This window comes from Pongo abelii, chromosome 20 (assembly GCF_028885655.2).
Source record: "Pongo abelii isolate AG06213 chromosome 20, NHGRI_mPonAbe1-v2.0_pri, whole genome shotgun sequence".
NCBI classification, from domain to species: Eukaryota; Metazoa; Chordata; class Mammalia; order Primates; family Hominidae; genus Pongo; species Pongo abelii.
Genome location: NC_072005.2, coordinates 57,122,958 through 57,149,269, shown reverse-complemented (window position 1 = coordinate 57,149,269; position 26,312 = coordinate 57,122,958). Strand labels below are relative to the sequence as shown.

Below are 26,312 nucleotides of genomic sequence, written 5' to 3'. Positions count from 1 at the left end.
TCCCCATAGCGCCTGGGCCTGCTCCCCAGCCCGGGGCAGGGGCGGGGGCCAGTGTGGTGACACACAGTGTCTCCCTGGCTAGCTGGCTCGCTCTCTCCTGGGGACACGGAGGTCGGCAGGCAGCACACAGAGGGACCTACGGGCAGGTGTGTGAGTCACCCCAACCGCACTGAACCTGGGCAGGCTGGTTCCCAGTGCCCGAGGGCTCTGGAGCCCGGAGTGAGGGCCTGCAGGTCCCTGGGTGGCACAGAGAGCGCTGGGGGTGCAGGGAGGCCTGGGGCACCATTTGCTTGCCCCAGAGGCCGGAATTTGTCTTCAGACACTTTCTTTCTCCAAGACCTGGAGGTCTAAGGACTGAGCCGACTACAACGTCCTCTGCCTCAGATTCAGGCCCCAGCCCCTCCTCCCTCAGACCCAGGAGTTTAGGTCCTAGCCCATCCTCCCTCAGACCCAGGAGTCCAGGCCTCAGCCCCTTAGACCCAGGATTCCAGGCCCCCAGCCCCTTCTCCCTCAAACCCCTCAGGCCCAGGAGTCCAGGCCCCTAGCTCCTCCTCCCTCAGACCCAGGAGTCCAAGTTCCCACCTCCTCCCTCAGACTCAGGAATCCAGGCCCCCAGCCTCTCCTCCCTCAGACCCAGGAGTCCAACCCTCAGCCCCTCAGCCCCAGGAGTCCAGGTCCCCGGCCTCTCCTCCCTCAGACCCAGGAGTCCAGGCCCTCACTGCACTCAGGGACCAGTGCTCCCCTCCCGGGAGGTCTGGTCAGGGGTCACCAGGAGCAGAGCGTGGGGGCGGGAGGAATGTGTGTGGGAGGCCTGGGTAAGGAGGAAAAGGGTGTAGCCAGTCTCCTGGCTCAGGGACCTGAGAGACAGGGGTTAAAAGGACGTTCCAGAAGCATCTGGGGACAGAACCAGCCTCTTCCAGGGAGGCCTGGGAGCCAGGGGTGTGTGTCTGGCAGTGCCTGCAGCCCTGGGCTCTGTTGTCCCTGCGTCCTCCGCTTGACTCTGCCACTACATCTGAGTGTCTTCTCTCCTCACAGCTCCCCGTATTTCTATTCTGCCTGCTCGTCTCAAAGCTGTTCCTTCCCCCGACTCAAGAATCCCCGGAGGCCTGGAGGCCTGCGGTAGGTAAGATCACAGGCAATACAGAACCAGCCGGGCGGGCGGGGTGGGTGGCCATTGCGCACAGAGCCAGGCTCAGAGGAAAACTGCCATACAGAGGAAGAACGCTAGGGCCCCCTAGGGTAACCCTCTCCTGTCGACAGGAAGGCAAATCAGTGCCCAAGAAAGTAGAAAGATTTAATCAGAATCTCACCGTAGGTTACTGGACCAGTGGATGTAGTTCTGAATTCTCTTTGGCACTGTTTTCGTGGGATCCTCTGATGGAAGACGTGGGCTGGGGAAGAATAAATCAGGAGGCTAGATGGGAAGGACAGAGGTCAAGGCAGGAGAGTGTAGCAGGCCAGGGAGGAAGGAGAGGATGCAGAGGGAGCAGACAGAAGGATGGGGGGAGGGTCGAGGCAGTGACTAATGGACCATGTGGCTTCCCCTTTCAGGAGCGGCCATGAAGAAGCTGATGGTGGTGCTGAGTCTGATTGCTGCAGGTGGGGAAAGGGCATTTAGATGGGGGAGGCTTGCAGACAGGGTTGGGCTTGTTGATGGAGAAGAGGCTGGTATTGGGGATGGGGATATGCACAGGGTTGGAGTGGGGGAGCTTTGAAATGAGGAAGACGTTGGGGATTAGGCTATGGGTGGGGAATACAGATGGGGAGGGTGGTGGGAGGTGGGTTTGAAGATATGAGGGTTTGGGGTGGGGTTGGCTTTAGGGATGGGGATCTAAACAGAGAAGAGATAGGAGGTAGGTTGGAAAGTTGGAGAGAGCCCGGGGATAGGGGATACAGTTGGGTTTGTAGTGGGAATGGGGTAAGTTTGGGAGTGGAAATACAGAGAAGCTTTTTTTTTTGAGACAGGGTCTCACTCTGTCACCCAGGCTGGAGTGTAGTGGCATGATCCATAGTTCACTGCAGACTTGAACTCTTGGGTCTCAAGCGACCCTCCCACCTCAGCCTCCCAAGTAGCTGGGACTACAGGCATATGCCACCATACCCTGCTAATTTGTGTGTGTGTGTGTGTGTATGTGGAGATGAGGTCTCACTGTGTTACCCAGGCTGGTCTCAAACTACTGGGCTCAAGTGATCCTCCTGCCTCAGCTGGGATTACAGGCATAAGCCACTGCACCTGACCAATCTTGACTGGAGTTCATGTTGAGGGGGATGAGCTTGGTTTCTCCAGAACTCCTCTCTGACTCAGATCCTGTCTCCCTCAGCCTGGGCAGAGGAGCAGAATAAGTTGGTGCATGGCGGACCCTGCGACAAGACATCTCACCCCTACCAAGCTGCCCTCTACACCTCGGGCCACTTGCTCTGTGGCGGGGTCCTTATCCATCCACTGTGGGTCCTCACAGCTGCCCACTGCAAAAAACCGTGAGTCTACACCGTAAATGAACAGCGGATGCGACTGAACCCCAAGGGTGTCTTGTAGATGTCAGGCAGGAGGTGACACAGGCATCCCCCCCATCCCAGCATGAGGCCATCTGATAGCCAGGTGCATTCGGCCATTGCTTAATTGAGTACTTAATGTGTGCCAGGCCCTGCGGGCATAGCAGTGGAAAAGAAAAAAGAAAACAAGCAAAATTGCTGTTTTCCTGAACTTACTTTCTAATGGGGGAATTGGATCATTTGGGGACCTGCAGGGCATGACGGGCATTTGGATTTAATTCTGAGCACAGTAGGAAGCCACTGGGCAGTTTTGTTTTTGTTGTTTGTTTTTTGAGACAGAGTCTCGCTCTGTCACCCAGGCTGGAGTGTAGTGGCATGATCTCAGCTCACTGCAACCTCTGCCTCCCGGGTTCCAGCGATTCTCCTGCCTCAGCACCCCAAGTAGCTGAGATTACAGGTATGCACCACCTTGCCTGGCTAATTTTTGTATTTTTGGTAGAGACGGGGTTTCACCATGTTGGCCAGGCTGGTCTCGAACTCCTGACCTCAGGTGATCCGCCCGCCTTGGCCTCTCAAAGAGCTGGGATTACAGGCATGAGCCACCACCACACCCAGCCTGATTTACATTTTTACAAGCACCCTGGCTACCACGTGGAACGTGGTCTGGGCAAGAGAGAGGGAGGGAGGCCCACGTGGGGGCTGTTGCTTTCATCCGGCAACATAGGAGGGTGGCTTGAACCCAGGCGGTTGCAGTGGGGATGGAGGGATGTTGAATATCTTGGGATGTGGAATTCTGAGACTGAGCCAGCAGAATTTGGCAACGAGGAACAGGAGGGAGAGGGAAGAAGCAGGGCTGGCTTCCGGGTATTTGTCCTGAACAACTGGGTGTTTTGCCACATCTTTCTCTGAGTTGTGGGAGAGGGAAAGAGAAACAGGCTGGGTGTGGGCAGGGGAGCATCTGACATTTTGCTTTAGCCACGGTGAGTTTGAGATGCCTGGGAGATGTCCCAGCAGGGAGGCCAGGGAGGCCTCTGGAGCTCAGAGGAGAGGTCAGGGCTGGAGGTTAAAATGAAGGCATCATCAGCAAACAGGTATATTTAAAGCCATGGGTCTAGATGAGATCATCCAAAAAGCTGGCATAGTTGGAGGAGCTGGAGGGCCCAGGATGAATACCCTGGGCGCTGATTCTCACTAGTTAGATTCACAACAGCTGCCACTTGTTTAATGCTAACTACCAATCAGATGCTGAGTGAAATCATTTATACACCTTTCCCGGAATGCCCACCACAAGGGACTCTTGGCACCATTTTGCAAATGAGGAAACTGAGGTGCAGCGAAATAGCAAGTGACAATCCCTGGGGTGGTTCCCCTGACCCCAAGGAGACCTGGGATGACTCTCTCCACCATCATTCATTCCTTTGATGCACATTGACTAAGAGCACCTGCTAAGTGCCACATTTGAGTTGGGCAGTGGAGATTCAGCAATGGATGAGACACACACGTCATCCCTGCCCTCGGGAGCACAAGGACAGAAAGGTGCAGACAAGCAGTTATTTAAGAAGCAAAGTGGAGGCCGGGCACGGTGGCTCATGCCTGTAATCCCAGCACTTTGGGAGGCCGAGGTGGGTGGATTACCTGAGGTCAGGAGTTCAAGACCAGCTTGGCCAACATGGCGAAACCCTGTCTCTACTGAAAATACAAAAAATTAGCCAGGCATGGTGGTGGGCTCCTATAATTCCAGCCACTTGGGAGGCTAAGGCAGGAGAATCGCTTGAACCTGGGAGGCAGAGGTTGCAGTGAGCCGAGATTGTGCCACTGCACTCCAGCCTGAATGACACAATGAGACTCTGTCTAAAAAAAAAGGAAAGAAAGAAGAAGCAAATTGGGCTGGCTGTGGTGTACAGTCTCATGCCTGTAATCCCAGCACTTTGGGAGGCCGAGGTGGGTGGATCACTTGAGCCCAGGAGTTCAAAGCTGCAGTGAGCTGTCATCTACAGAGCACCGCTGCAGATCCAGCCTGGGTGACAGAGTGAGACCCTGTCTCAAAAAAACAAACAAAAGAAGCAAACCCTTCAAAACCCCATATAATTACAAATTATGAAGGAAAAGAATAGGTGTACCTGCTTTAGATGGAGGAGGGTCAGTAAGGACCTTCTAATGAGATAAAATCCAAGCAGAGGCATGAAGATGGGAAAAGAGTGTTCAAGGCAGAGGAAAGGCAGTGATAACACCCCTGAGGTGAGAACCGTCTTGAGTATTCTCAGAAAAGAAAATTTCCCGTTCACTGCGGAGCAGAAGGTGCTGGGAGATAAGGTTGGAAAGTGACTACAGCCAGATCACACAGGGGCTCCAGTGCCAAGTGGAGGAGCCCAGGCTTTATTCTTAGGACAATGGGGAGCCATGGGTGATGTTTGAGCAAGGGAGTGACTCTGTTTGTTTCAGGAATATGTATCAAACACCTATCATGTGCCAGGTGCTGATCAAGGTACTGGAGATACTATATCTGAATAGAACAAAAATCCCCATCTTGACATCCTAGAGCTGCACTGTCTAATATGGTAGCCATCAGCCACATATAGCAAATTATATTGAAATTAATGAAATGGAAAATCCACAAGCCACATTTCAAGTACTCAGCAGCCACCTGTAGCTTGTGGTTCCCCCAGCCACCTCTGGACGGTGCACATAGAGATCATAGCATCGTAGCATTTAGTGGACAGCATTGCTCTGCAAGGAGGAGAAATAATACAATGAGTAAATATTTAACAATAAACATACAGCATGTCAGATGACTGTGATAGGTTCTCTGGTGGAACAGAAAGCAGGGGAGGGAGATAGGAATTGCCTACTGGAATAGGTATTTGTATTTTAATTGGGCAACTAAGGAAGGCTTCCCTGAGAGGCGACATTTAAAGGAAGTGAGGGAGTGAGCTATGCAGATACTTGGAGGACAGACTTGCTGGCAGAGGGAACAGCAGTGCAAAGGCCCTGGGGTGGGAAGACCACTACTGTGTTCAAAGCAAGACAGGGAAGCTAGCGTTTGGCTGGAGCAGAGGGACAGAAGGGGAGAGTGGGAGGAGAAGATGTCTGAGAGATGATGGGGCAGTGCTTGCAAGACCTGGTGCGCCACGTTGAGAACTTTGGCTTTGATTCTGAGTGAGATGGGAGTCGTAGGAGGGGCTGAGCAGAGGAGGCACAGGAACAACTTACGCTGTTAAAATATCTCTGGTTGCTTTGTGGAGCATGGACTGTGGGGGGCCAGAGATAGAGCAGGGAGCCCAGTGAGGAGGCTACTGCTCTAGTTCAGGTAGGAAGTGAAAAGGCAGCTCAAACCAAGATGGTAGCTGTGGGAAAGGTGAGACGTGGCCAGATTCTGGATATGCTTCAGAGAGGCAAAAGGATTTCTGGACAGCTTGGATGTAAGGCATGAAATAAAGAGAGTGAAGAATAGCCCCCAAGATTATTCTGAAAGGATGGAATTGCCATTTACCCAGCTGGGGAAGACTGTGGGAGGAGCAGGCCAGCTGATTCATGACTTCCCAGCCCTCTCTGAAGCCTCAACTTTAGCCCAAGGGCTCCAGGTGAGACCTAGCCCTCTTCCTTCCCAGGAATCTTCAGGTCTTCCTGGGGAAGCATAACCTTCGGCAAAGGGAGAGTTCCCAGGAGCAGAGTTCTGTTGTCCGGGCTGTGATCCACCCTGGCTATGATGCCGCCAGCCATGACCAGGACATCATGCTGTTGCGCCTGGCACGCCCAGCCAAACTCTCTGAACTCATCCAGCCCCTTCCCCTGGAGAGGGACTGCTCAGCCAACACCACCAGCTGCCACATCCTGGGCTGGGGCAAGACAGCAGATGGTCAGTAGTGGGAGGCTGGTGGGGAGCAGGCTACTGGCTACTGGGGAAAGTGGGCCAAAGGGTGGGAGGTGGGACGATTGGTGAGGGGCCATGGGAAGATGGGCTAATGGTGAGGACCAATGGGACAGGGTTTCAATGGGAGAAACGTCAAGGGGGAGGGAGAGTGAATTTGGGAGCTGGGCCAGTGAGTGAACAGCAAGTGGAAAATGTAGACCAATGGGTGAATAGCATGGGAGAGATGGAACATAAGATGAAGGTTCAATAAAGAGGGAAGGTCAGTGGGGAGATGCTAATCAGGAAGGAGGCCAAAGGTCAAAGGGGACTGATCAGGATTCATTGAAGAGCAGGAGGGAATAATGGAGAAGGAACTGATGGAAGAAGAGAAACCAATAAAGCACAAAAGCCAACTGAAGGATGTGAATTGGGACAGTGAATGGGGGTAGAGCTGATGGAAGAGGGACTAAGGGGAAAGGATCAATGGTCACTAGAGGAAAAAACAGGTCCAATAGATCAGCAGGAACCATGAAGGTGAGCCTGTGTGTGAAGGGCCAATAAGAAAGGTGAACCATTGGATAAAGGGCCAATGGGAAGGCAGAGCCAATGGGGGAGGATGGTGCAAGTTAGAAAAGGACCAATGAGGGAGGTGGACCATTGGATGAAGGGCTAATAGGAAGGGAGAGCCAGTAGGGGATGGTGAGGCCAGTTAGAAAAGGACCAAGGAGGGAAGCAGACCAATAGGAAAAGAGAGCCAATGAGGGAGGGCAGGGCCAGTTAGGAAAGGACCAATGAGGAAGGTAGACCATTGGATGAAGGGCCAATAGAAAGGGAGGACCCATGAAGGAGGGTGGGGACAGTTAGAAAAGGACCAATGACGGAGGTGGACCATTGGATGAAGAACCAGTAGAAAGGAAGAACCAATGGGAGAGGGCATGGCCAGTTAGGAAAAGACTAATGGTCATACAGTGACCAATCAAGATGAATCAACGGGCAAGAAGTAGCCAATGAAGAATAGACTACTGATCAGGAGGGGTACAGTAGAGGAGGGCCTAATAGAGGAAGAGTCCTCCAGGTCAACTGAAACTACTGAAGAAGGTGGGACCAGTGGAAGAGAGAAAAGTGGAGGAGGGACCTAAGAGAAAAGGAAAACCAATAGGAAATGAGGACTCCTGGAGAAGAGACTATTAATGAGGAAGACAGCCAATGGGAGGGAAGAATGATAGAAAGAGGGCCCAATTAGGAGGCAGGGTTATAAGAATGAGAGACAAAAAGGAAGAGGGGAACCAATAGAAAAGAGGGACCAATAGGGAATGGAGGACTTATAGGGGTTGGGGGATGGCTGGGGAGGACATGGGGAGTGCAAGGCCTGGGCTGAGTCTGGCCCATCTCTCTCCTAACAGGTGATTTCCCTGACACCATCCAGTGTGCATATATCCACCTGGTGCCCCGTGAGGAGTGTGAGCATGCCTACCCCGGCCAGATAACCCAGAATATGTTGTGTGCCGGGGATGAGAAGTACGGGAAGGATTCCTGCCAGGTGAGGTGACCCGGATCTGCCAGTTACACAGCCAGAGACAGGACGAAGGCACAAAAACATGGCCAGACACAGGAAGAGAGAGACACAGGCCAAAAGAGAGCTTTACAGAGACAGATAGAGACAGGCTGAGGGAGAACCCAAGCCCTGAAAAGGAGAGACTTAGTTCAACACACAGAGACACAGTCAGGGACATGCAGAGATATAAAGACACAGTCGGCAGAGACAGGAAGTGCAGAGACAAGGATGGAGGCGGCGGGATCAAGAACCAGAGAGGCCAGGCGCAGTGGCTCATGCCTTTAATCCCAGCACTTTGGGAGGCCGAAGCGAGAGGATCACTTGGGGTCAGGAGTTCGAGACCAGCCTGATCAACATGGTGAAACCCTATCTCTGCTAAAAATACAAAAATTAGGCCGGGCACAGTGGCTCATGCCTGTAATCCCAGCACCTTGGGAGGCCGAGGTGGGTGAATAACCAGATCAAGAGATTAGGACCATCCTGGCCAATATGGGGAAACCTCATCCCTACTAAAAATACAAAAATTAGCTAGGCATGGTGGCGGGCGCCTGTAGTCCCAGCTACTCAGGAGGCTGTGACAGGAGAATCACTTGAACCTGGAGGCAGAGGTTGTTGCAGTGAGCCGAGATCGTGCCACTGCACCCCAGCCTGGCAACAGAGGAAGACTCCATCTCAAAAAAAAAAAAAAATTATCCAAGCATGGTGGGACACACCTGTAGTCCCAGCTACTCGGGAGGCTGAGGCTGGAGAATTGCTTAAACCCAGGAGGCAGAGGCTGCAGGGAGCTGAGATTGCACCACTGCACTCCAGCCTGGGGACAGAGCCAGACTCTGTCTAAAAACAAAAAGAACCAAAGAGAGGCAGTAAGGAGGCAGATGGTGTGAGGGGACTGTCCTTCCTCAAACAGAGCCCCTACGAGTCCTGCTCAGAAACAACCAGGCTCTGGAGGAGGGAGACACTAGCTGGGGAAAGGGGACGCCCTCCTGAGTACTTTAACTTGGGTTTCCTCCATTGTCATCCATCCAGGCTCTCCTCTTTATGTCAGAATGACTAGTGCATTGAGGGATGTGCAGAGACCAACCAAGAGGGAGACAGAGGCAGAAACAGAGACAGAGACAGGGAAAGCGATACATAGCAAGTTGGACACAAAGAAAGGGCAGGCGGGCAAGACTGTCCTCAAGACATGAGGTGGAGAGGTGTCCCTGGACAGAATAGTGCCAGGCATATCTCTCCCTGGGCCTTCCCTACCTCTCCCACCTGGGTCTTATCATCTCCTCCTCCCCCTCCTCCCCCTCCTCTTCCTCCTCCTCCCCCTCCTCCTCCTCCTCCTCTTCCTCCTGCTCCCCCTCCTCCTCCTTCTCCTCCCCCTCCTCCTCCTTCTCCTCCCCCTCCTCCTCCTTCTCCTCCCCCTCCTCCTCCTTCTCCTCCCCCTCCTCCTCCTTCTCCTCCCCCTCTTCCTCCTTCTCCTCCCCCTCCTCCTCCTTCTCCTCCCCCTCCTCCTCCTTCTCCTCCCCCTCCTCCTCCTCCTCTTCCTCCTCCTCCTTCTCCTTTTTCTCCTCCTCCTTCTCCTCTTCCTCCTCCTCCTTTTCTCCTCCTCTTCCTCCTCCTCCTCTTCTCCTCCTCTTCCTCCTCTTCTCCTCCTCCTCTTATTCATCTTCTTTTCCTCCTCCTCCTCCTTCTTCCTCTTCCTCTTCATCTTCCACTGCCTCTTCTCCTCTTCCTCCTCCTCCCTCTCCCTCTCCCCCTCCCCCTCCTCCCTCTCCCTCTCCCCCTCCTCCTCCTCCCTCTCCTTCCCCTCCTCCCTCCTCCTTCTTCCTCTTCCTCTTCCACTCCCTCTTTTCCTCCTCCTCTTCTTCCCCCTCCCTCTCCCTGACCCCCTCCCCCTCCCCTCCTCCTTCTCCTTCCCCTCCTCCCTCTCCTCCCCTTCCTCCTTCTCCTCCTTCGTCTTCGTCTTCATCTTCTTCTTCTTTTCTCTCTCTCTCCATCTGTCTCTACACCTCTGCCTCTCTCCACACCTCTCAGTCTCCATTCTTAAATTGTTTTCTTTCTTGCTCTCTAGGTTCCTCTGCATCTTGGCATTCCTATCTGTGTCTTTGAGTCTTCTTTATTCTCTCTCTACCATTCTCTCTCTATGCCTTTGTGTGTCTTACTGTCTCTCTCTCTGTCTCTCTGTCCCTGAGTCTTTCTCTCCATCTTTCAGTAAGTACCTCTGTCCCTTTCTACCTCTCTCTCTCTCTCTCTCACACGCACACACACACACACACACACAGTCTCTGGGTTTCTATCTGTATCTGACTTTCTCCCTCTTTCCTGCAGGGTGATTCTGGGGGTCCGCTGGTGTGTGGAGACCACCTCCGAGGCCTTGTGTCGTGGGGTAACATCCCCTGTGGATCAAAGGAGAAGCCAGGAGTCTACACCAATGTCTGCAGATACACAAACTGGATCCAAAAAACCATTCAGGCCAAGTGACCCTGACATGTGACATCCACCTCCCGACCTACCACCCCACTGGCTGGTTCCAGAACGTCTCTCACCTAGACCTTGCCCCCCTCCCCTCCTGCCCAGCTCTGACCCTGATGCTTAATAAACACAGTGACGTGAGGGCCTTGATTCTCCCTGGTTTTACCCCAGCTCCATCCTTGCATCACTGGGGAGGATGTGATGAGTGAGGACTTGGGTCCTTGGTCTTACCCCCACCACTAAGAGAATACGGGAAAATCCCTTCTAGGCATCGCCTCTCCCCGACCCTTCCACACGTTTGATTTCTTCCTGCAGAGGCCCGGCCACGTGTCTGGAATCCCAGCTCCACTGCTTACTATCGGTGTCCCCTTGGGATGTACCTTTCTTCACTGCAGATTTCTCACCTGTAAAATGAAGATAAGGATGACACAGTCTCCATAAGGCAGTGGCTGTTGGAAAGATTTAAGGTTTCACACCTATGACATACACAGAATAGCGCCTGGCCCACCATGCACTCAATAAAGAATGAATTTTATTATGAGTGGTGCTTTTTGCTTTGATTTGACTTCCACCTTTCTGAAATCTAGATATTCTCAGTTCTCCTTTACAGCCCAATTTGATTTTTCCTCCCCTCCAGGAAGGCACTCTTGATGCCTCCACCTTGTGCTAGACCTCAAAGATGGCTCTTGCCCCTAATTTTTTTTTCCCTCCCCAAGATGGAGTCTCGCTCTGTCACCCAGGCTGGAGTGCAGTGGCGTCATCTCAGTTCACTGCAACCTCCACCTCCTGGGTTCAAGCGATTCTCCTCCCTCAGCCTCCTGAGTAGCTGGGATTACAGGCATGTGCCACCACCCCCAGCTAATTTTTGTATTTTTAGTAGAGATGGGGTGTCATCATGTTGGCCAGGCTGGTCTCGAACTCCTGACCTCATGATCCGCCCAACTCGGCCTCCCAAAGTGCTGGGATTACAGGTGTGAGCCACCACGCCCAGCCTAAACTTTTGTCACAGCCAAATCAGGAAGGTGGGAGGGTAGGAAGACCACCATGCATGGGTAACGGTGATGGGAGAGGAGGGCAGCGATTAGATCCCCAAGGATCTCAAATGCCAGCGTGAGAGGCTGGAACCTTCTCCTGAGGGCACTGGGGAGCCATGGAAAGTCTGTGAGCTGGGGCAGCCCTAGGGCCATGTGCAGGATGAACCAGAGGGGAGACACTGGAGGCTGGGGCTGGGGAGGAGGTTGAGGTGATGATGCAGGGAGAGAAGATGAGGGTTGAGGTGGGGCTGGGCCTGGGAGGGCTGGAAAGGAAGGCTGGATATGAGTTCACCCTTTGGAGAAGTTCGGGTGGGTGGCATTCTCACAGAAGGAGCAACATGTAGAAAATTCTGGGGGTGTGAGGACACCTGTGAATCGTCCTGGATGGTGGAGGCTGGGGTTTGAGGTGGGAGAAATGAATGGCATGGCTGGAAATGTAGGTCAGTGGAAGATGATGCCACTGAGCGCCAGGCAGAAGAACTTGGACCCGATCCCGAGGGCCTGGAGAAAAGGAAGGACGTGGTCAGATCTGGGCTTTAGAAAGACCCTATGATCTTTGTCTTAAGAATCAAAGAAATGCAACATTCTATCACGGGGACACGATGGAAGGAAGTGGCTGACGTTGTGAGTTGATGGAATTATGAAGTCATGTGAATGACCTGGGCCCCCCTTGAGCAACCTTCTCCGTAAAAGCCGTGAAAGTCACCAGGGTCATCAAGAGGAACCCAGCCAATGATGGTCCAGACCAAAATCAGCTGCAGTTAATTGAGAGAAAATTGGCTTTCTTTTTTTCTCTTTGAGACGGAGTCTCAGAGTCTCACTCTGTCGCCCAGGGTGGAGGGCAATGGCACGATCTCAGCTCACTGCAACCTCTGCCTCCTGGGCTCAAGCAATTCTCCTGCCTCAGCCTCCCGAGTAGCTGGGATTACAGCTGTGAGCCAGCACACCTAGTTAATTTTTTGTGTTTTTTTTTGTTTTTTTTTTTAGTAAGGACAGGGTTTTGCCATGTTGACCAGGCTGGTCTCAAACTCCCAACCTCAAGTGATCCATGCATCTCAGACTCCCAAAATGTTGGGATGGCAGGCACGAGCCACTGTGTCCGGCTCAGCCAATTCAGAAATTGACTTTCTGAATGGACAATAAGAATAATGATAGTCATGACAACAATAATAATAATAATGTAAAATATACTTATTAGCACTTACCAGGTACTATTCTAAGTGCCTTACATATATTAACTCATTTGATCCTCATTGCCAGCCTGTGAGGTGGATACCATTATTGTTCCCATTTTACAGACAGGGAAACCAAGGCACAGAGGGGGTCCACGGTGTGATCAAAGTCTCACAGCTAGTAGGTGACTGCACCAGAATTTAAATGCTAGGGGCTGGTGCCACAGTTTGGGCTCCTAACCACTCTTCTGTACTGAAGTCTTCTTGTAATTCTGATATGTTTTGGAACTGAGCATTAAAATGTTTAGACATCCAACCCTTCTTATGAATTTTATTTTTCTGAAGCAGAATCTCTACACTTTTGGTATTTTACGTGCTTGTGTGTCTAAGAGAATTTCACCTGTTATAGGGAAAGCCTTGTGACTTCAGCTTTAAATGTGTAATAATTGAGCCGTGATTTTTTAAGACGGAGTTACACCAAGTTAATATCCAGCATTGGGATATCTGAAAGAATGCAACACAGGTCATATTTATGAGTGTAATACACTCAGATGTACAAACTCACTTCAATGCTTTGGAAGTGGTGCCTAAAAATCAAGGGACTTCCAGAAGAGATTGAATGTGTTCGTTTTAGAAACATAGTTTAAAATGTCTGAAGGTGTTTAATTAACTTAAGTTTGTGAATAGGACCAAGCATTATTATGAGGACCCCATAGGCCAGGCGCGGGGGCTCACGCCTGTAATCCCAGCGCTTTGGGAGGCTGAGGCAGGCAGATCACGAGGTCAGGAGATGGAGACCTTCCTGGCTAACATGGTGAAACCCCGTCTCCACTAAAAATACAAAAAAATAATTAGCCGGTGTGCCTCCTGTAGTCCCAGCTACGCAGGAGGGAGGCTGAGACAGGAGAATCGTTTGAACCCAGGAGGCGGAGGTTGCAGTGAGCCGAGATCACACCACTGCACTCCAGCCTGGGCGACAGAGTGAGACTCCGTCTCAAAAAAAAAAAAAAACTTAAAAGCAACTGATGGCTAAAAGAAAGAAAGAAAAAAAGATTTATCTAGACCAAAATGGGTTGCAAACAACTTAAAAGACTAAGGAAGAAGTAGGTCGCTGGTTTTGTTACTTTATTAATTAATTAATTAATTAATTTTGAGATGGAGTTTCGCTCTTGTCACCCAGGCTGGAGTGCAGTGGCGTGATCTCAGCTCACTGCAACCTCCACCTCCCAAGTTCAAGGGATTCTCCTGCCTCAGCCTCCTGAGTAGCTGGGATTATAGGCACCTGCCACCATGCCTGGCTAATTTTTGTATTTTTAGTGGAGACAGGGTTTCACCATGTTGGCCAGGCTGGTCTCAAACTCCTGACCTCAGGTGATCTGCCCAGCTTGGCCTCCCAAAGTGCTGGGATTACAGGGGTGAGACACTGCGCCCGGCCACGGTTTTGTCACTTTAATGAATGAAATATTAATTCTCATAATCAAAATAAACCTCAGAATAGGTTTTTGTTATTTTGGGGTTTTTGGTTTTTTCCCTGTGCACTAAAATCAGTCTTGAGTGCTCTAAAATCTCCCCTTTAACAGAATTATAGATGTGAGCAACGCAGCTCGGTTGTTTTTTTGCCCTCAAGGAATGAGGGCTCAAAGAAGGCAGCATCTTCAGGCGTCTTTGTCATTTTGTTCACGGACACCTGAGTCTGGCACATCACAGATGAATGTTTCATTAGCTCTTACTTCCTAGTGAGGACAGAGACAAGGAGACATGAAGACAGATGCAAAGAGCTGGCGGCAGATGGAAAGAAAGGCTGGCGTAGAGACGAGGTCAGGAGAGGTGGCCTCGGATGGCTCAGAAGAGGGGAGGGAGAAGCCACCTTTCGGGTTCCCCACCCAATGCCCATTTCCCAAGCTGTCTGCCCCTTTCCTGGCCTCTTGATCTATTTTCCCAACAACAAGTAGCCCTGCCCAACTATCTCACCCATGCCTGGCCACACCAGCCGGGCCACGGCACCTGCGGATTCCCAGACTGGGTCCCTGCCTCTTTGTGCTCCATGGCCTGGGCCCAGAGTGAAGGCAAGAGAAGGAGTTGAGGGCTCCCTCCACAAAGCGGCTTGAGTCTCCCCTGCTTAACATGCAGGGACTGGGAGGCAGAAAGACAGGGAAGGAGGAAGGGGTGGGGAAGAAAGAGAGAGAGAGAGAGAGAGGGAGACAGAATAATACAACTACAGAAACCACACAGAGAGCCTGGGACACAGGGACACACAGAGTCAGAGAGAAAAGAGAAGATAGAGAAAGACACAAAGGGAGACACAGAGGTGTAAAGAAAGAGAGATTAACAGAGAGTCCCAGATACACGCAAAGGGGCAGAAGCACAGTTTTCAGGGTGGTGTCTATGATCATCCTCTTGATTATGCTGATGATGTGACAAGTACCTAAAGCCATCAGACTCTACCCTTTAAATATGCAGTTTGGGCCAGGCATAGTGGCTCATGCCTATAATTCCAGCACTTTGGGAGGCAGAGGTGGGTGAATCACTAGGGCCAGGAGTTCGAGACCAGCCTGGCCAACATGGTGAAACCCTGTCTTTACTAAAAAAAAAAAAAAAAAAAAAAATTCAGCCGGGTGTCGTGGGGCACACCTGTAATCCTAGCTACTCTGGAGGCTGAGGCATGAGAGTCACTTGAACCCTGGAGGCAGAGGTTGCAGTGGGCTGAGATCACATCACTGCCCTCCAACCTGGGTGACAGAGCAAGACTCTGTCTCAAATAAATAAATAAATAAACAAACGAACAAGCAGTTTGTTGTACCTTAGTTACACCTAAAAAAAAAAAAATGCTGTCAACAAATAGAGCAGAAGTGAAATAAAGGAAAATAAATGGGCTGAGAACTCTAAGGTATATTTGACAAATCATTCAGAACCTTTAAAAAAGAAAGAATCACAGAGGCATAGAAAGACAGAGAGGGAGGAACAGGGAGACAGAAACACCTGTGGCCCAAGGAGAAAAAAACAAGGCTCCTAAGACAGACAAGAGGAGAGAGAGAGAGAGAGAGTGAGAGACAGAGAGAGAAAAAGACAGAGAGAGCGAGACAGAGAGACAGAGAGGTGAGAGGGAGGGACAGAAAGAGAGAGAGGGGTGGAGAGAGACACAAGATATTGAGAGATACTCAGAAAGATAGCCCAGGGAGAACCACAGAGAGATGGAAGAAGACTCTGAAAAATAACCAGAGACAAAGATGGAAAGAGGAGTATTGAGGGGGAACAGACAGTGGTGGAATGAGCAAAATGCAGAGAAGAAAGCAAGCAATCCAGGCGCCAAGAATAGTGACCCAGAGTTGGTGAGAAGCCAGATCCTTAAGGCTGGGGGAGGCAGGAAAGGGGCTGGCCTGGCTTCCCGAGACCCCTCCCCATTCTCCAGGCCAGGGAGGTAGGGAGTGACATTCCGGACTGGGTGGGGGGTGCTCTGGGGGTGGAGATAGGGGGAGCAGGAGGAGCTATTGCTAAGGCCCGATAAGCACCTCATTGCCCGGGAATGTGCCCCAGGGAGCAGTGGGTGGTTATAACTCAGGCCTGGTGCCCAGAGCCCAGGAGGAGACGGCCAGGAAGGCACAGGCCTGAGAAGTCTGCGGCTGAGCTGGGAGCAAATCCCCCACCCCCTACCTGGGGGACAGGGCAGGTGAGACCTGGGGAGGGTGGCTCAGCAGGCAGGGAAGGAGAGGTGTCTGTGCCTCCTGCACCCACATCTTTCTCTGTCCCCTCCTTGCCCTGTCTGGAGGCTGCTAGACTCCTATCTTCTGAATTCCATAGTGCCTGGGTCTCAGCACAGTGCTGATGGTGGCCCGTCCTTGTGGTTCCTCTCTACCTGGGGAAATAAGGTAGGGGAAGAAGGGGAAGTGGGTTAAGGGCTCCCCAGATCGCCTGGGCCTCCCAACCCTCTGACATTCCCCATCCAGGTGCAGCAGCCATGGCTACAGCAAGACCCCCCTGGATGTGGGTTCTCTGTGCTCTGATCACAGCCTTGCTTCTGGGGGCTACAGGTAACCAGAACTCTGGGGTAGGAGGGGTGTGGGATTGGGAGGACTGCCTCTGTGGCACTAGAGTGCCTGTCCCCTGGGGAACTGTGTGAGCCTGGGCATGACTCCGGGACCGGGTGAATGTGAGTCTCTGTCTGTATTTGTGGTTGTGTGACTGTGTGTGGCTCTGTGATTGCCACGATGTGTGTCGGGGAGGGGGATGCCCTTTCCCATGTCAAGTGACTGTGCAGCAGGTGGCACTGACCCTTTGAGGCTGTATGTGTGGTTTTCTGATTGTGTGTGCATTTAAGATTGCGTGTGGCTCCACAGCTATGTGGGTGAATGCATGTAGCACTGGGGGTGTTTCCTGTGTGTTTGGCTGTGTGTGGTGACTTGGCATTGTATATGACTGCAGGTATCTGCAGTTCCTGTCCCTGAGGTCCCGGGATTGTGTGCAACAAAAGTGGTCATCACCGTGGACAGGTGTGACTGTGTGTTTGCAGGCGATTATGTGATTGTGGCTGAGTGTGACATTATGGATGCCTATATTTGTGACCGTGTGACTACCTGAAGCTCTATGTAGGGATGACTGTATGTGACTGTGTGTGTCTGTGTGAGGCCGTGTAAATGCTACTGTATGTGTGATGGTGCAGCTGTGTGTCTGGAGTTTCTGTCTCTGCCTGGAGGGATAGAGGGTGCAGGGGTAGCTGTCTCTGGGAGATGGGTGCTAGGTGACTGACTTGCAGTGTGTGCCTGTGTGCAGAAGAGTATGTGGCAGTCTGAACATCTGTGCACACACGGCATCTGTGCGTGGCACTGAGACACTGTGGATGAGGGTGTGCGATCCCGCAAGGCTGCCCAGGAGCGTGTGTACCTGGAGACAGAGCTGTACTGTTAGCTGCACCTGTGGAGGCAACATGTGCGTGTCTGCAGAACTGCGTGCGTGCTTGGCTGTTACTGCTGTTGTGCGCGTGGTTCTTGGGGTGAGTTCGTGAATGATGGTGGTGCCAGGGCCATCAGCAAGGGTAAGAACCAGGCCGGGCGCGGTGGCTCACGCCTGTCATCCCAGCCCTTTGGGAGGCCGAGGCAGGCCGATCACCTGAGGTCGAGAGATCGAGGCCAGCATGACCAACATGGAGAAACCCTGTCTCTACTAAAAATACAAAAAATTAGCCGGTGTGGTGGCGCGTGCCGGTAATCCTAGCTACTCAGGAGACTGGGGCAGAAAAATCGCTTGAACCCGGGAGGTGGAGGTTGTGGTGAGCCGAGATCGCGCCATTGCACTTCAGCCTGGGCAACAAGAGCAAAACTCCGTCTCAAAAAAAAAAAAAAAGGGATAAGAACTAGTGAATGGGCACGGGAGGACTGATGATGGAGTGGGGCATGTATGTAGTCTGTAGGTCTGTGTGTGGGAGGAGGGGATTGACAGGATTGAGAAGGCATGTTTTCATCTGAGAATTCAGAAACCTAGGCCTGCTCTTCTCCTCCACGTGGCCCCCTAAGCTGAGCCCTTCTTTCCTGGTCCTGCTTTCGGAACCTTAGCTCCGCCCATGAGCTCTGACCCCACCTCCTTTCCTCAACCACGCCCCTAGGCCAGACTCTAGTCGACCCCGCCTCAGGCCACACCCCTTTGGGCCAGGCTCCACCCCCTATTCTCTGGGTACCTTCTAGAACCCCCTTCAAAGTCAGAGCTTTTTTTTTCTTGGAGACAGTCTTGCTCTTTCTCCCAGGCTGGAGTGCAGTGGCGTGATCTCGGCTCACTGCAACCTCTGCCTCCCGGGTTCAAGTGATTCTCGTGCCTCCACCTCCTGAGTAGCTGGGATTACAGGTGCGCACCACCACGCTTGGCTAATTTTTGTGTTTTTAGTAGAGACAGGGTTTCACCTTGTTGGCCAGGCTGGTCTCGAACTCCCAACCTCAGGTGATCCTCCCACCTCGGCCTCCCAGAGTGCTGGGGTTACAGGCGTGAGCCACTGCCTCCAGTCCAAAGTCAGAGTTCTTTATAGGAGACTCTAACATGTAACCCTGGCCTTGGCCCTAACCAAGTCAATTCCAAACCCCTTCCTGCCTCCAGCCCTGACCCCACTCACTGAGGCCTGACCCCACTTCTTGAGACTAGTTCCATCCCTAAAGCCCTGGTCTCCCTCCCATCCCCAGGCTCCAGCCCCCACAGCTTTGGCTCTACCCCTGAGCTTGTCCAGGAATCCTGTACCCAATTTTACCCTCCCATTTAGTTCTAGCCAATTCCAGGAATCTGTGAGGTCCAGTTAGAGTCCAGTAACCCTACCTGAGCCTGGGCTCTGTCCTTGAGCTTGAGCCTGGTCTTGAGCGATGCCACTCTCATTCTCCAGGCCCCGCCCCTAAGCCCTGGCCCCGCGCCCTCAGAGGGTCAGACACCCACCCTCCAGCCGGTGTGGCCTCTTGAGTCTGAAAACCACCCCCAGCCCAAGCCCCGCCTCTGAGCCCCGCCCAACCCATTTTCCGTTCCCAGAGCATGTTCTCGCCAACAATGATGTCTCCTGTGACAACCCCTCTAACACCGTGCCCTCTGGGAGCAACCAGGACCCGGGAGCTGGGGCCGAGGAAGACGCCCGGTCGGATGACAGCAGCAGCCGCATCATCAATGGGTCCGACTGTGATGAGCACACTCAGCCGTGGCAGGCTGCGCTGTTGCTAAGGCCCAACCAGCTCTACTGCGGGGCGGTGTTGGTGCATCCACAGTGGCTGCTCACGGCCGCCCACTGCAGGAAAAAGTGAGTGGGAGTTCCAAGAGGAGGGCTGGTGGGGAGGGGGAAGTGGGGTTGGGGGGCATGGAGGTGAGGGCTGGTGGGGATGGGGAAGTGGGGTTGGGGGGCATGGAGGTGAGGGCTGGTGGGGACGGGGAAGTGGGGTTGGGGGGCATGGAGGTGAGGGCTGGTAGGGACGGGGAAGTGGGGTTGGGGGGCATGGAGGTGAGGGCTGGTGGGGACGGGGAAGTGGGGTTGGGGGGCATGGAGGTGAGGGCTGGTGGGGACGGGGAAGTGGGGTTGGGGGGCATGGAGGTGAGGGCTGGTGGGGATGGGTTGGGGATGTGGGAGCAGGAGGAGGTCGAGTTGGGGATAGGACTAAGGGTGGAGTTTTGCCGGGGAGCGAGGTAGGAGGATGAGGTTGGAGAGGGGAGATTTTTGTGGTAGGGAATGGGAAGGAGCTAAGGATGGGTTGGATTTGGGGTTAGGAGTGTATGTTTGTTGAATGGTTTGGGATGGAGGTGGAATGGGGATTGGCTTTAGAATTGGGGGGTGGGTGAAAATCAGGCTGGGGTGGAAATAAAGATGGCATGGAGATAGGGTTGGGATTGGGAGCAGATATAGAATGAAGGATGGGGATTGGAGTTTTGGGTGGGGTTGGAGATGGTTGGATTTGGACTTGAGAATGCATATGGTGATGGCTTCTGGGTAGGGAAAGAATTAGGGTTGGGAACGGAATGGTTTTGGAATTGTGACTGGGATGTGGACAGGCATGGGATTGGAGACCAAGATGGAGTTGAGGATAGTTTGGGGACTGGGGGTGGGGATGGGGGTGCGGCTGGGGCTGGGTGTGGGGTTGGGATTGGCACTGGACATGGAGATAGAGATCGAGATTGGTGGTGACCTGCCCCATCTTCCTCAGAGTTTTCAGAGTCCGTCTCGGCCACTACTCCCTGTCACCAGTTTATGAATCTGGGCAGCAGATGTTCCAGGGGATCAAATCCATCCCCCACCCTGGCTACTCCCACCCTAGCCATTCTAATGACCTCATGCTCATCAAACTGAACAGAAGAATTCGTTCCACTAAAGATGTCAGACCCATCAACGTCTCCTCTCATTGTCCCTCTGCTGGGACAAAGTGCTTGGTATCTGGCTGGGGAACAACCAAGAGCCCCCAAGGTGAGTGTCCAGGTTCTTCTTGATACCGACCCATCTCTGCCGCCTTCCATCTTTCTCCACCTCTCACTGTGTTCCTGTTTGACAGTGCACTTCCCTAAGGTCCTCCAGTGCTTGAACATCAGTGTGCTAAGTCAGAAAAGGTGCAAGGATGCCTACCCGAGACAGATAGATGACACCATGTTCTGCGCCGGTGACAAAGCAGGTAGAGACTCCTGCCAGGTGAGGACACCTCTCTCTTTATTCAGCAGATACACACTGAGTGCCAACTCGATAACATGGAGCGTTGCCAAATTCTGAGAATCCAGCAATTGCCAAGACAGTCAGGACCCCGTTCTCACAGAGCAGTGTTTAGTAGAAATAATGCTGAGCTGCTTATGTCATTTCCAGTTTTCTAGCAGCCACATTAAAACAAGTAAAAAAGGCTGGGCGCGGTGGCTCATGCCTGTAATCCCAGCACTTTGTGAGGCTGAGGCGGGCGGATCACCTCTGGTCAGGAGTTCGAGACCAACCAGGCCAACATGGCGAAACTCCATCTCTACAAAAAAATACAAAAATTAGCCAGGCGTGGTGGCGGGCACCTGTAATCTCAGCTGCTCAGGAGGCTGAGACACAAGAATCACTTAAACCCAGGAGGTGGAGGTTGCAGTGAGCTGAGATCATGCCACTGCACTCCAACCTGGGAGACAGAGTGACACTTTTGTCTCAAAAAGAAAAAAAAAGAACAAGTAAAAAAGAAACAGGTGAAGTTAACTTTAATAACCCAATGTATCCCAAATACAATCATTTCAAAGTGTAATTAATATAAAACAATTATGAATGAGATACTTTACATTCTTTTCTTGTTTTCATATTAAGTCTTTGAAAGTGAGTATATATTTTATACTGACAACACATCTCAATTTGGACTAGCTACATTTCAGGTGCTCAGTAGCCACATGTGGCTAGCAGTTACTGTATTGGATGGCACGGGTCTAGAGGGAAAGATCAAGGCTGTTTTCTATGGTTGGGCAGGGTGTGCACTGCATAAAGATACCATATCTAATAGGGGCACTCCATGTTACAGATGTCAGTTTTGGCAGTTTTCAGGCATGTGGTAGTTAAGTGTCTTGTTTCAACAAAATCTGTAATATGACAGTTTTCTAGCAAGTGCTGGTAAAATATCTTGAGGAAGGAAAAGAGAAACCTGGTAGGTATTTTTACAAGAGAATATTTAATACAGGGGATTAATTACAAAGCTGCTGGAAGGGCTGGAGGAACAAGGTTAAAAAATAAAAAACTCTGTGGTCAAGAATCTGCATAAATAGGGCAATTTCAGAGAGTGGTAAGGGTTAACCCCAAAATAAAACATGGTTTTAGGATAGTAAACAATAAGGGCCAATATTCAAAAAGGTGGTCAGGGGAGCCTCCTTGGAGAGGTGGCATTTGAGCAGAGAATGGATGACACAAAGAAGCTAAACTCGTGAAGTTTAAGGGGAAAGAAAAGGCACATGCAAAGGCCCTGAGGCAGAAAGGAGTTTGGCTGATTCAAAGAAGAAGAGGAAACCAATGCGACTGGAGAACAAAAGTAGGGGGAACAGTAGGAAGTGAGGCTGGAGGTGTAGGCAGGGGTGAATGTTCTGCAAGTATTTCTTGGTCACCAACACAGAGCTTCCCTATGTTCTAATGGAAGCTGTATCTGTTGAGGAAGACAGAATTTAAAATCAAACTGTTACATCAACCAGCACCCTCCTCTGTATTCAGGCTCCCAAGGAATCTAGAAGGACGTAAGTTAACAAGCTCTCATTAGCAGGGTGTGCGTTTCAACAGTAGTTAGGAAGCTGGGGATTCAGGAGTACTCCAGTCCCGTGGCTATGAAAAGCTCCCCCCAGATTGTACAAACCTGACAAACGCAACACCTTCCCAGCTCTCCCCATTTCTTCTCTGTGCCCTGGGTGTAGGGGTGGGTTGCGAGGGGAAAAACTTTTAACAGAAGAAAGCACATCTCCGCCGGGCGCAGTGGCTCACGCCTGTAATCCCAGCACTTTGGGAGGCCGAGGCGGGTGGATCACTAGGTCAGGAGATGAGGCCATCCTGGCTAACACGGTGAAACCCCGTCTCTACTAAAAATACAAAAAATTAGCCGGGCGTGGTGGCATGCGCCTGTAGTCCTAACTGCTGGGGAGGCTGAGGCAGGAGAATGGCGTGAACCCCGGAGGCGGAGCTTGCAGTGAGCCGAGATTGCGCCACTGCACTCCAGCCTGGGCAACAGAGTGAGATGCCGTCTCAAAAAAAAAAAAAAAAGAAAAAAAAAAGAAAGCACATCTCATTCGAGTGGTGGCATTTAAAACTATTTAGCCTTTCTGTAGGCAAGGTTAGTATCTTGTTTTTCCAGACCTCAAGGTGTTTTTTTGTTTGTTTTTTCATACCGGTGTGTGGTCTGGGTGTGGCCACTAAAAGCTACAAGCAAGAAATAATAACAACTACAACAATACTAATACTAATAGTATAAAAATAATAGCATCTGGCTAATTGCTGGACACTGTTTTAAGTGGTTTGCATGCCTCAACTCATTAACTCATTTACCTGTTATTATTGGCCCTATTTTACAGACAAGGAGCCAAGGCTCAGAGCAGTTAACTAACAGCCTCTCAAAAGAAACTCTGCAGAGATATTAAATTTAAAAAATAATGAGAGAAATTAAACCACAAGAAAGTTGAAATTTAGAGGTCCAGGCAGCTAAGCTTGTTTGCCTTGAAACAGTGTCTGCTACTGAGAAAAAGGCAAGTCTTGGCTTTCCTAATAATTGATACCAGGACTCTGTAATTCATATTTTGCATGCATATGAGTAAGAGATGAAGCCGAGTGCAATGGCGCATGCCAGTAATCCCAGCACTCTGGGAGACTGAAGTGGGAAGATCACTTGAGCTCAGGAGTTCAAGACCAGCCTGGGCAACTAAAAATTAAAAAAATAAAAATACTAATTGTTTTTATTTTAGTAGATTTTATTCATACCACTTACATCATTATTGTAGTATGTACATATTTATTTCTTTTCTTTTCTTTTCTTTTCTTTTTTTTTTTGAGATGGAGTCTCACTCTGTCACCCAGGCTGGAGTGCAGTGGCACCATCTCAGCTCACTGCAGCATGCGCCTCCTGAGTTCAAGCATTTCTTCCACCTCAGCCTCCCAAGTAGCTGGGATAACAGGCACCCACCACCATGCCTGGCTATTTTTTTTTTCTTTTTCCCGTAGAGATGGGGTTTCGCCATGTTGGCCAGGCTGGTCTTGAACTCCTGACCTCAAGTGATCTGCCTGCCTCGGCCTCCCAAATTGCTGGTATTACAGGTGTGAGCCACCGTGCCCAGCTGGGAGATAGATATTTCTCTCCACCTCAAACAGAGGTCCACTCAAGCTACTTTTCATTTTCCTCATAAATATTAGCCGAGTGGCTATTTTGCGCCAGGAATGGTTCCAGGTGCTGCGGATATGGCATCGGGCAAAACAGACCAAAAACTTCCTGCCACATGGACCTTATGTTCCCCAAGTGGAAGACAGGCAATAAAGAGATAGATAAATATGTAGTAAATTAAAAAAAAAAAAATTAGCCGGGTGTGGTGGCTAGCACCTGTAGTTCCAGCTACTTGGGAGGCTGAGGTGGGAGAATTGCTCGAGCCCAAAAGTTTGAGGCTGCAGTAAGCCATGACTGCACCACTGCACTCCAGACAGCAGCCTGGGTGACAAAGCAGACCTTTTTGTCAGAAAGAAAGAGAGGAAAAGAGGAAGGGAGGAAGGGAGGATGGGAGGAAGTGAAGAAGGAAGGAAGGAAGGAGAGAGAAAGAAAGGAGCAAGAAAGAGAATGAAGAAAGAAAGAAAGAGAAAGAAAGAACAAAGAAAGAAAGAAAAGAGAGGAAGGAAGGAAGGAGGAAGGAAGAAAGGAAGGAAGGAAGGAAAAGAGGAAAAAAATAACTGTTGAAGAGCAGTGAGTATTATTATTATTATTATAGGAGGGTAATTATAGGGAGGTATGGAGAATTGAGGACAGGAAACACAAATTAGTCCAAGCGAATGGATTTCTATTAGGAGTGATTCTGCCCCTAGGAGACGTTGGCAATACCAGGAGACATTTTTGGTTGTCACAACTCTATGGAGGGGCATTACTGGCATCTAGTGGGTAGAGGCCAAGGGTGCTGCTCAACGTGCTATGATGCACAGGGCAGGCCTCCACAACAAACCATTATCCAGCTTCAGATGCCCACAAAGCCCAGATCGAGAAGCCTTCATCCAGGGGCTGAGAACTGTATTTTTGCAGAAGGGCGGTATAAGGATGGGTTGGTGGAGAATGAGGAAGGAAGGTGTGTGTCCAGTAAGAGAAATAAAGCCTGCACAGGCTGGAGGGGAGAGTGAGAGAGAAAGGGAGGCGGAGAGATACACAGTGAGGGAGACAGGCTGGAACAGAAAGTAGAGACAAAGATTCGAGATGTGGAGAGGAAGGGTCACAGACCCCCCGAAATGATGTGTGGACAACAGGAATCTGGAAGAGGAAGATGGAGTGGAGAGTGACAAATGGGGTCTAAAGGTTGAACTTGGAGGCCGGGCGTGGTAGCTCACGCCTGTAATCCCAACAGTTTGGAGGTTGAGGTGGGCGAATCACTTGAGGCCAGGAGTTCGAGACCAGCCTGGCCAACATGGTGAAACCCCATCTCTACAAAAAAAATACAAAAAATTAGCCAGGTGTGGTGATGGACGCCTGTAGTCGCAGCTACTTGGGAGGCTGAGGCAGGAGAATTGCTTGAACCCGGGAGATGGAGGCTGCAGTGAGCTGAGGTCAGGCCACTGCACTCCAACCTGGGCGACAGAGTGAGATTCCATCTCAAAAAAAAAAAAAAAAGTTGGATTTGGGGTGAAATATTAATAACATTCTCCTTCTCTCTGTTTTTGCCTGCGTCTCCATCTCTGTCTTTTTCTGCATTTCTTCATCTCTGTACTTTCCATCTCTGTGTGTCTGTCTCCATCTCCTTCTCCATCTGTGGGCGTCTCTGGGTCTCTCGTGTCTCCTTCTGCCCACCTTGCCAAACCTCTGCCTCTCTTGTGCCTCCCTTTCTCTCCCGCAGGGTGATTCTGGGGGGCCTGTGGTCTGCAACGGCTCCCTGCAGGGACTCGTGTCCTGGGGAGATTACCCATGTGCCAAGCCCAACAGACCGGGTGTCTACACCAACCTCTGCAAGTTCACTAAGTGGATCCAGGAAACCATCCAGGCCAACTCCTGAGTCATCCCAGGACTCAGCACACCAGCATCCCCACCTGCTGCAGGGACAGCCCTGACACTCCTTTCAGAACCTCATTACTTCCCAGAGATGTTGAGAATGTTCATCTCTCCAGCCCCTGACCCCATGTCTCCTGGACTCAGAGTCCGCTTCCCCCACAGTGGGCTGACCCTGTCTCTCTAGTTGAACCCTGGGAATAATTTCCAAAACTGTCCAGGGCGGGGGTTGCATCTCAACCTCCCTGGGGCACTTTCATCCTCAAGCTCAGGGCCCATCCCTTCTCTGCAGCTCTGACCCAAATTTAGTCCCAGAAATAAACTGAGAAGTGGAATCTTCCTATGTCTCCTCCCTGTGCAGGGTGGCTGTGAACAAGTCACATCTCCGCCTCCAGGCTCATGTGTTTTGTCTATGAGGTCACTTGGGTTGTGAGAAAGAGAGGTCCAGTCGGACTACTTTTCACCTTCTTCATAAATATTGGCCAGGTGGCTATTTTTTATTTTTATTTATTAATTATTATTATTATTATTTGCGATGGAGTCTCACTCTGTTAACCACACTGGAGTGCAGTGGCACAATCTCGGCTCACTGCAACTTCC

At 51.2% G+C, this 26,312-nt stretch overlaps 2 protein-coding genes across 4 annotated transcripts; both read left to right on the top strand.

Annotated features, from left to right (window-relative positions):
- On the top strand, window positions 1–10,899 carry KLK6 (kallikrein related peptidase 6). 3 transcript variants are annotated; one of them, XM_054541057.2, is made up of 7 exons: window positions 1–146; window positions 1,036–1,123; window positions 1,552–1,599; window positions 2,322–2,478; window positions 6,102–6,349; window positions 7,747–7,883; window positions 10,215–10,876. In XM_054541057.2, the coding sequence occupies exons 3-7, from the start codon at window positions 1,560–1,562 to the stop codon at window positions 10,365–10,367; spliced, it is 735 nt and encodes a 244-aa protein (XP_054397032.1). In that variant the 5' UTR covers window positions 1–146; window positions 1,036–1,123; window positions 1,552–1,559; the 3' UTR covers window positions 10,368–10,876. The 3 variants fall into 3 exon arrangements, with proteins under 3 accessions (XP_054397032.1, XP_054397033.1, XP_024093786.2); XM_054541058.2 differs by lacking the exon at window positions 1–146 and adding an exon at window positions 831–939; XM_024238018.3 differs by lacking the exons at window positions 1–146; window positions 1,036–1,123 and having other exon boundaries at window positions 1,378–1,599; window positions 10,215–10,899.
- A 5,223-nt stretch (window positions 10,900–16,122) lies between these two features.
- On the top strand, window positions 16,123–26,052 carry KLK5 (kallikrein related peptidase 5). Its single transcript, XM_024238016.3, has 6 exons — window positions 16,123–16,231; window positions 16,509–16,592; window positions 19,060–19,321; window positions 20,217–20,473; window positions 20,559–20,692; window positions 25,564–26,052. The coding sequence occupies exons 2-6, from the start codon at window positions 16,520–16,522 to the stop codon at window positions 25,717–25,719; spliced, it is 882 nt and encodes a 293-aa protein (XP_024093784.1). The 5' UTR covers window positions 16,123–16,231; window positions 16,509–16,519; the 3' UTR covers window positions 25,720–26,052.
- The last annotated feature ends 260 nt before the right edge of the window (window positions 26,053–26,312 follow it).

Excerpts from the sequence above, each read along its gene's own strand:
- KLK6 (XM_024238018.3), top strand. The coding sequence starts at position 1,533 with ATGTGGCTTCCCCTTTCAGGAGCGGCCATGAAGAAGCTGATGGTGGTG. Across the intron at positions 1,600-2,321 it reads GCTGAGTCTGATTGCTGCAG|CCTGGGCAGAGGAGCAGAAT; the intron begins GTGGGGAAAGGG and ends TGTCTCCCTCAG. Across the intron at positions 6,350-7,746 it reads CTGGGGCAAGACAGCAGATG|GTGATTTCCCTGACACCATC; the intron begins GTCAGTAGTGGG and ends CTCTCCTAACAG.
- KLK5 (XM_024238016.3), top strand. The coding sequence starts at position 16,520 with ATGGCTACAGCAAGACCCCCCTGGATGTGGGTTCTCTGTGCTCTGATC. Across the intron at positions 16,593-19,059 it reads CTTGCTTCTGGGGGCTACAG|AGCATGTTCTCGCCAACAAT; the intron begins GTAACCAGAACT and ends TTCCGTTCCCAG. Across the intron at positions 20,693-25,563 it reads CAGGTAGAGACTCCTGCCAG|GGTGATTCTGGGGGGCCTGT; the intron begins GTGAGGACACCT and ends TCTCTCCCGCAG.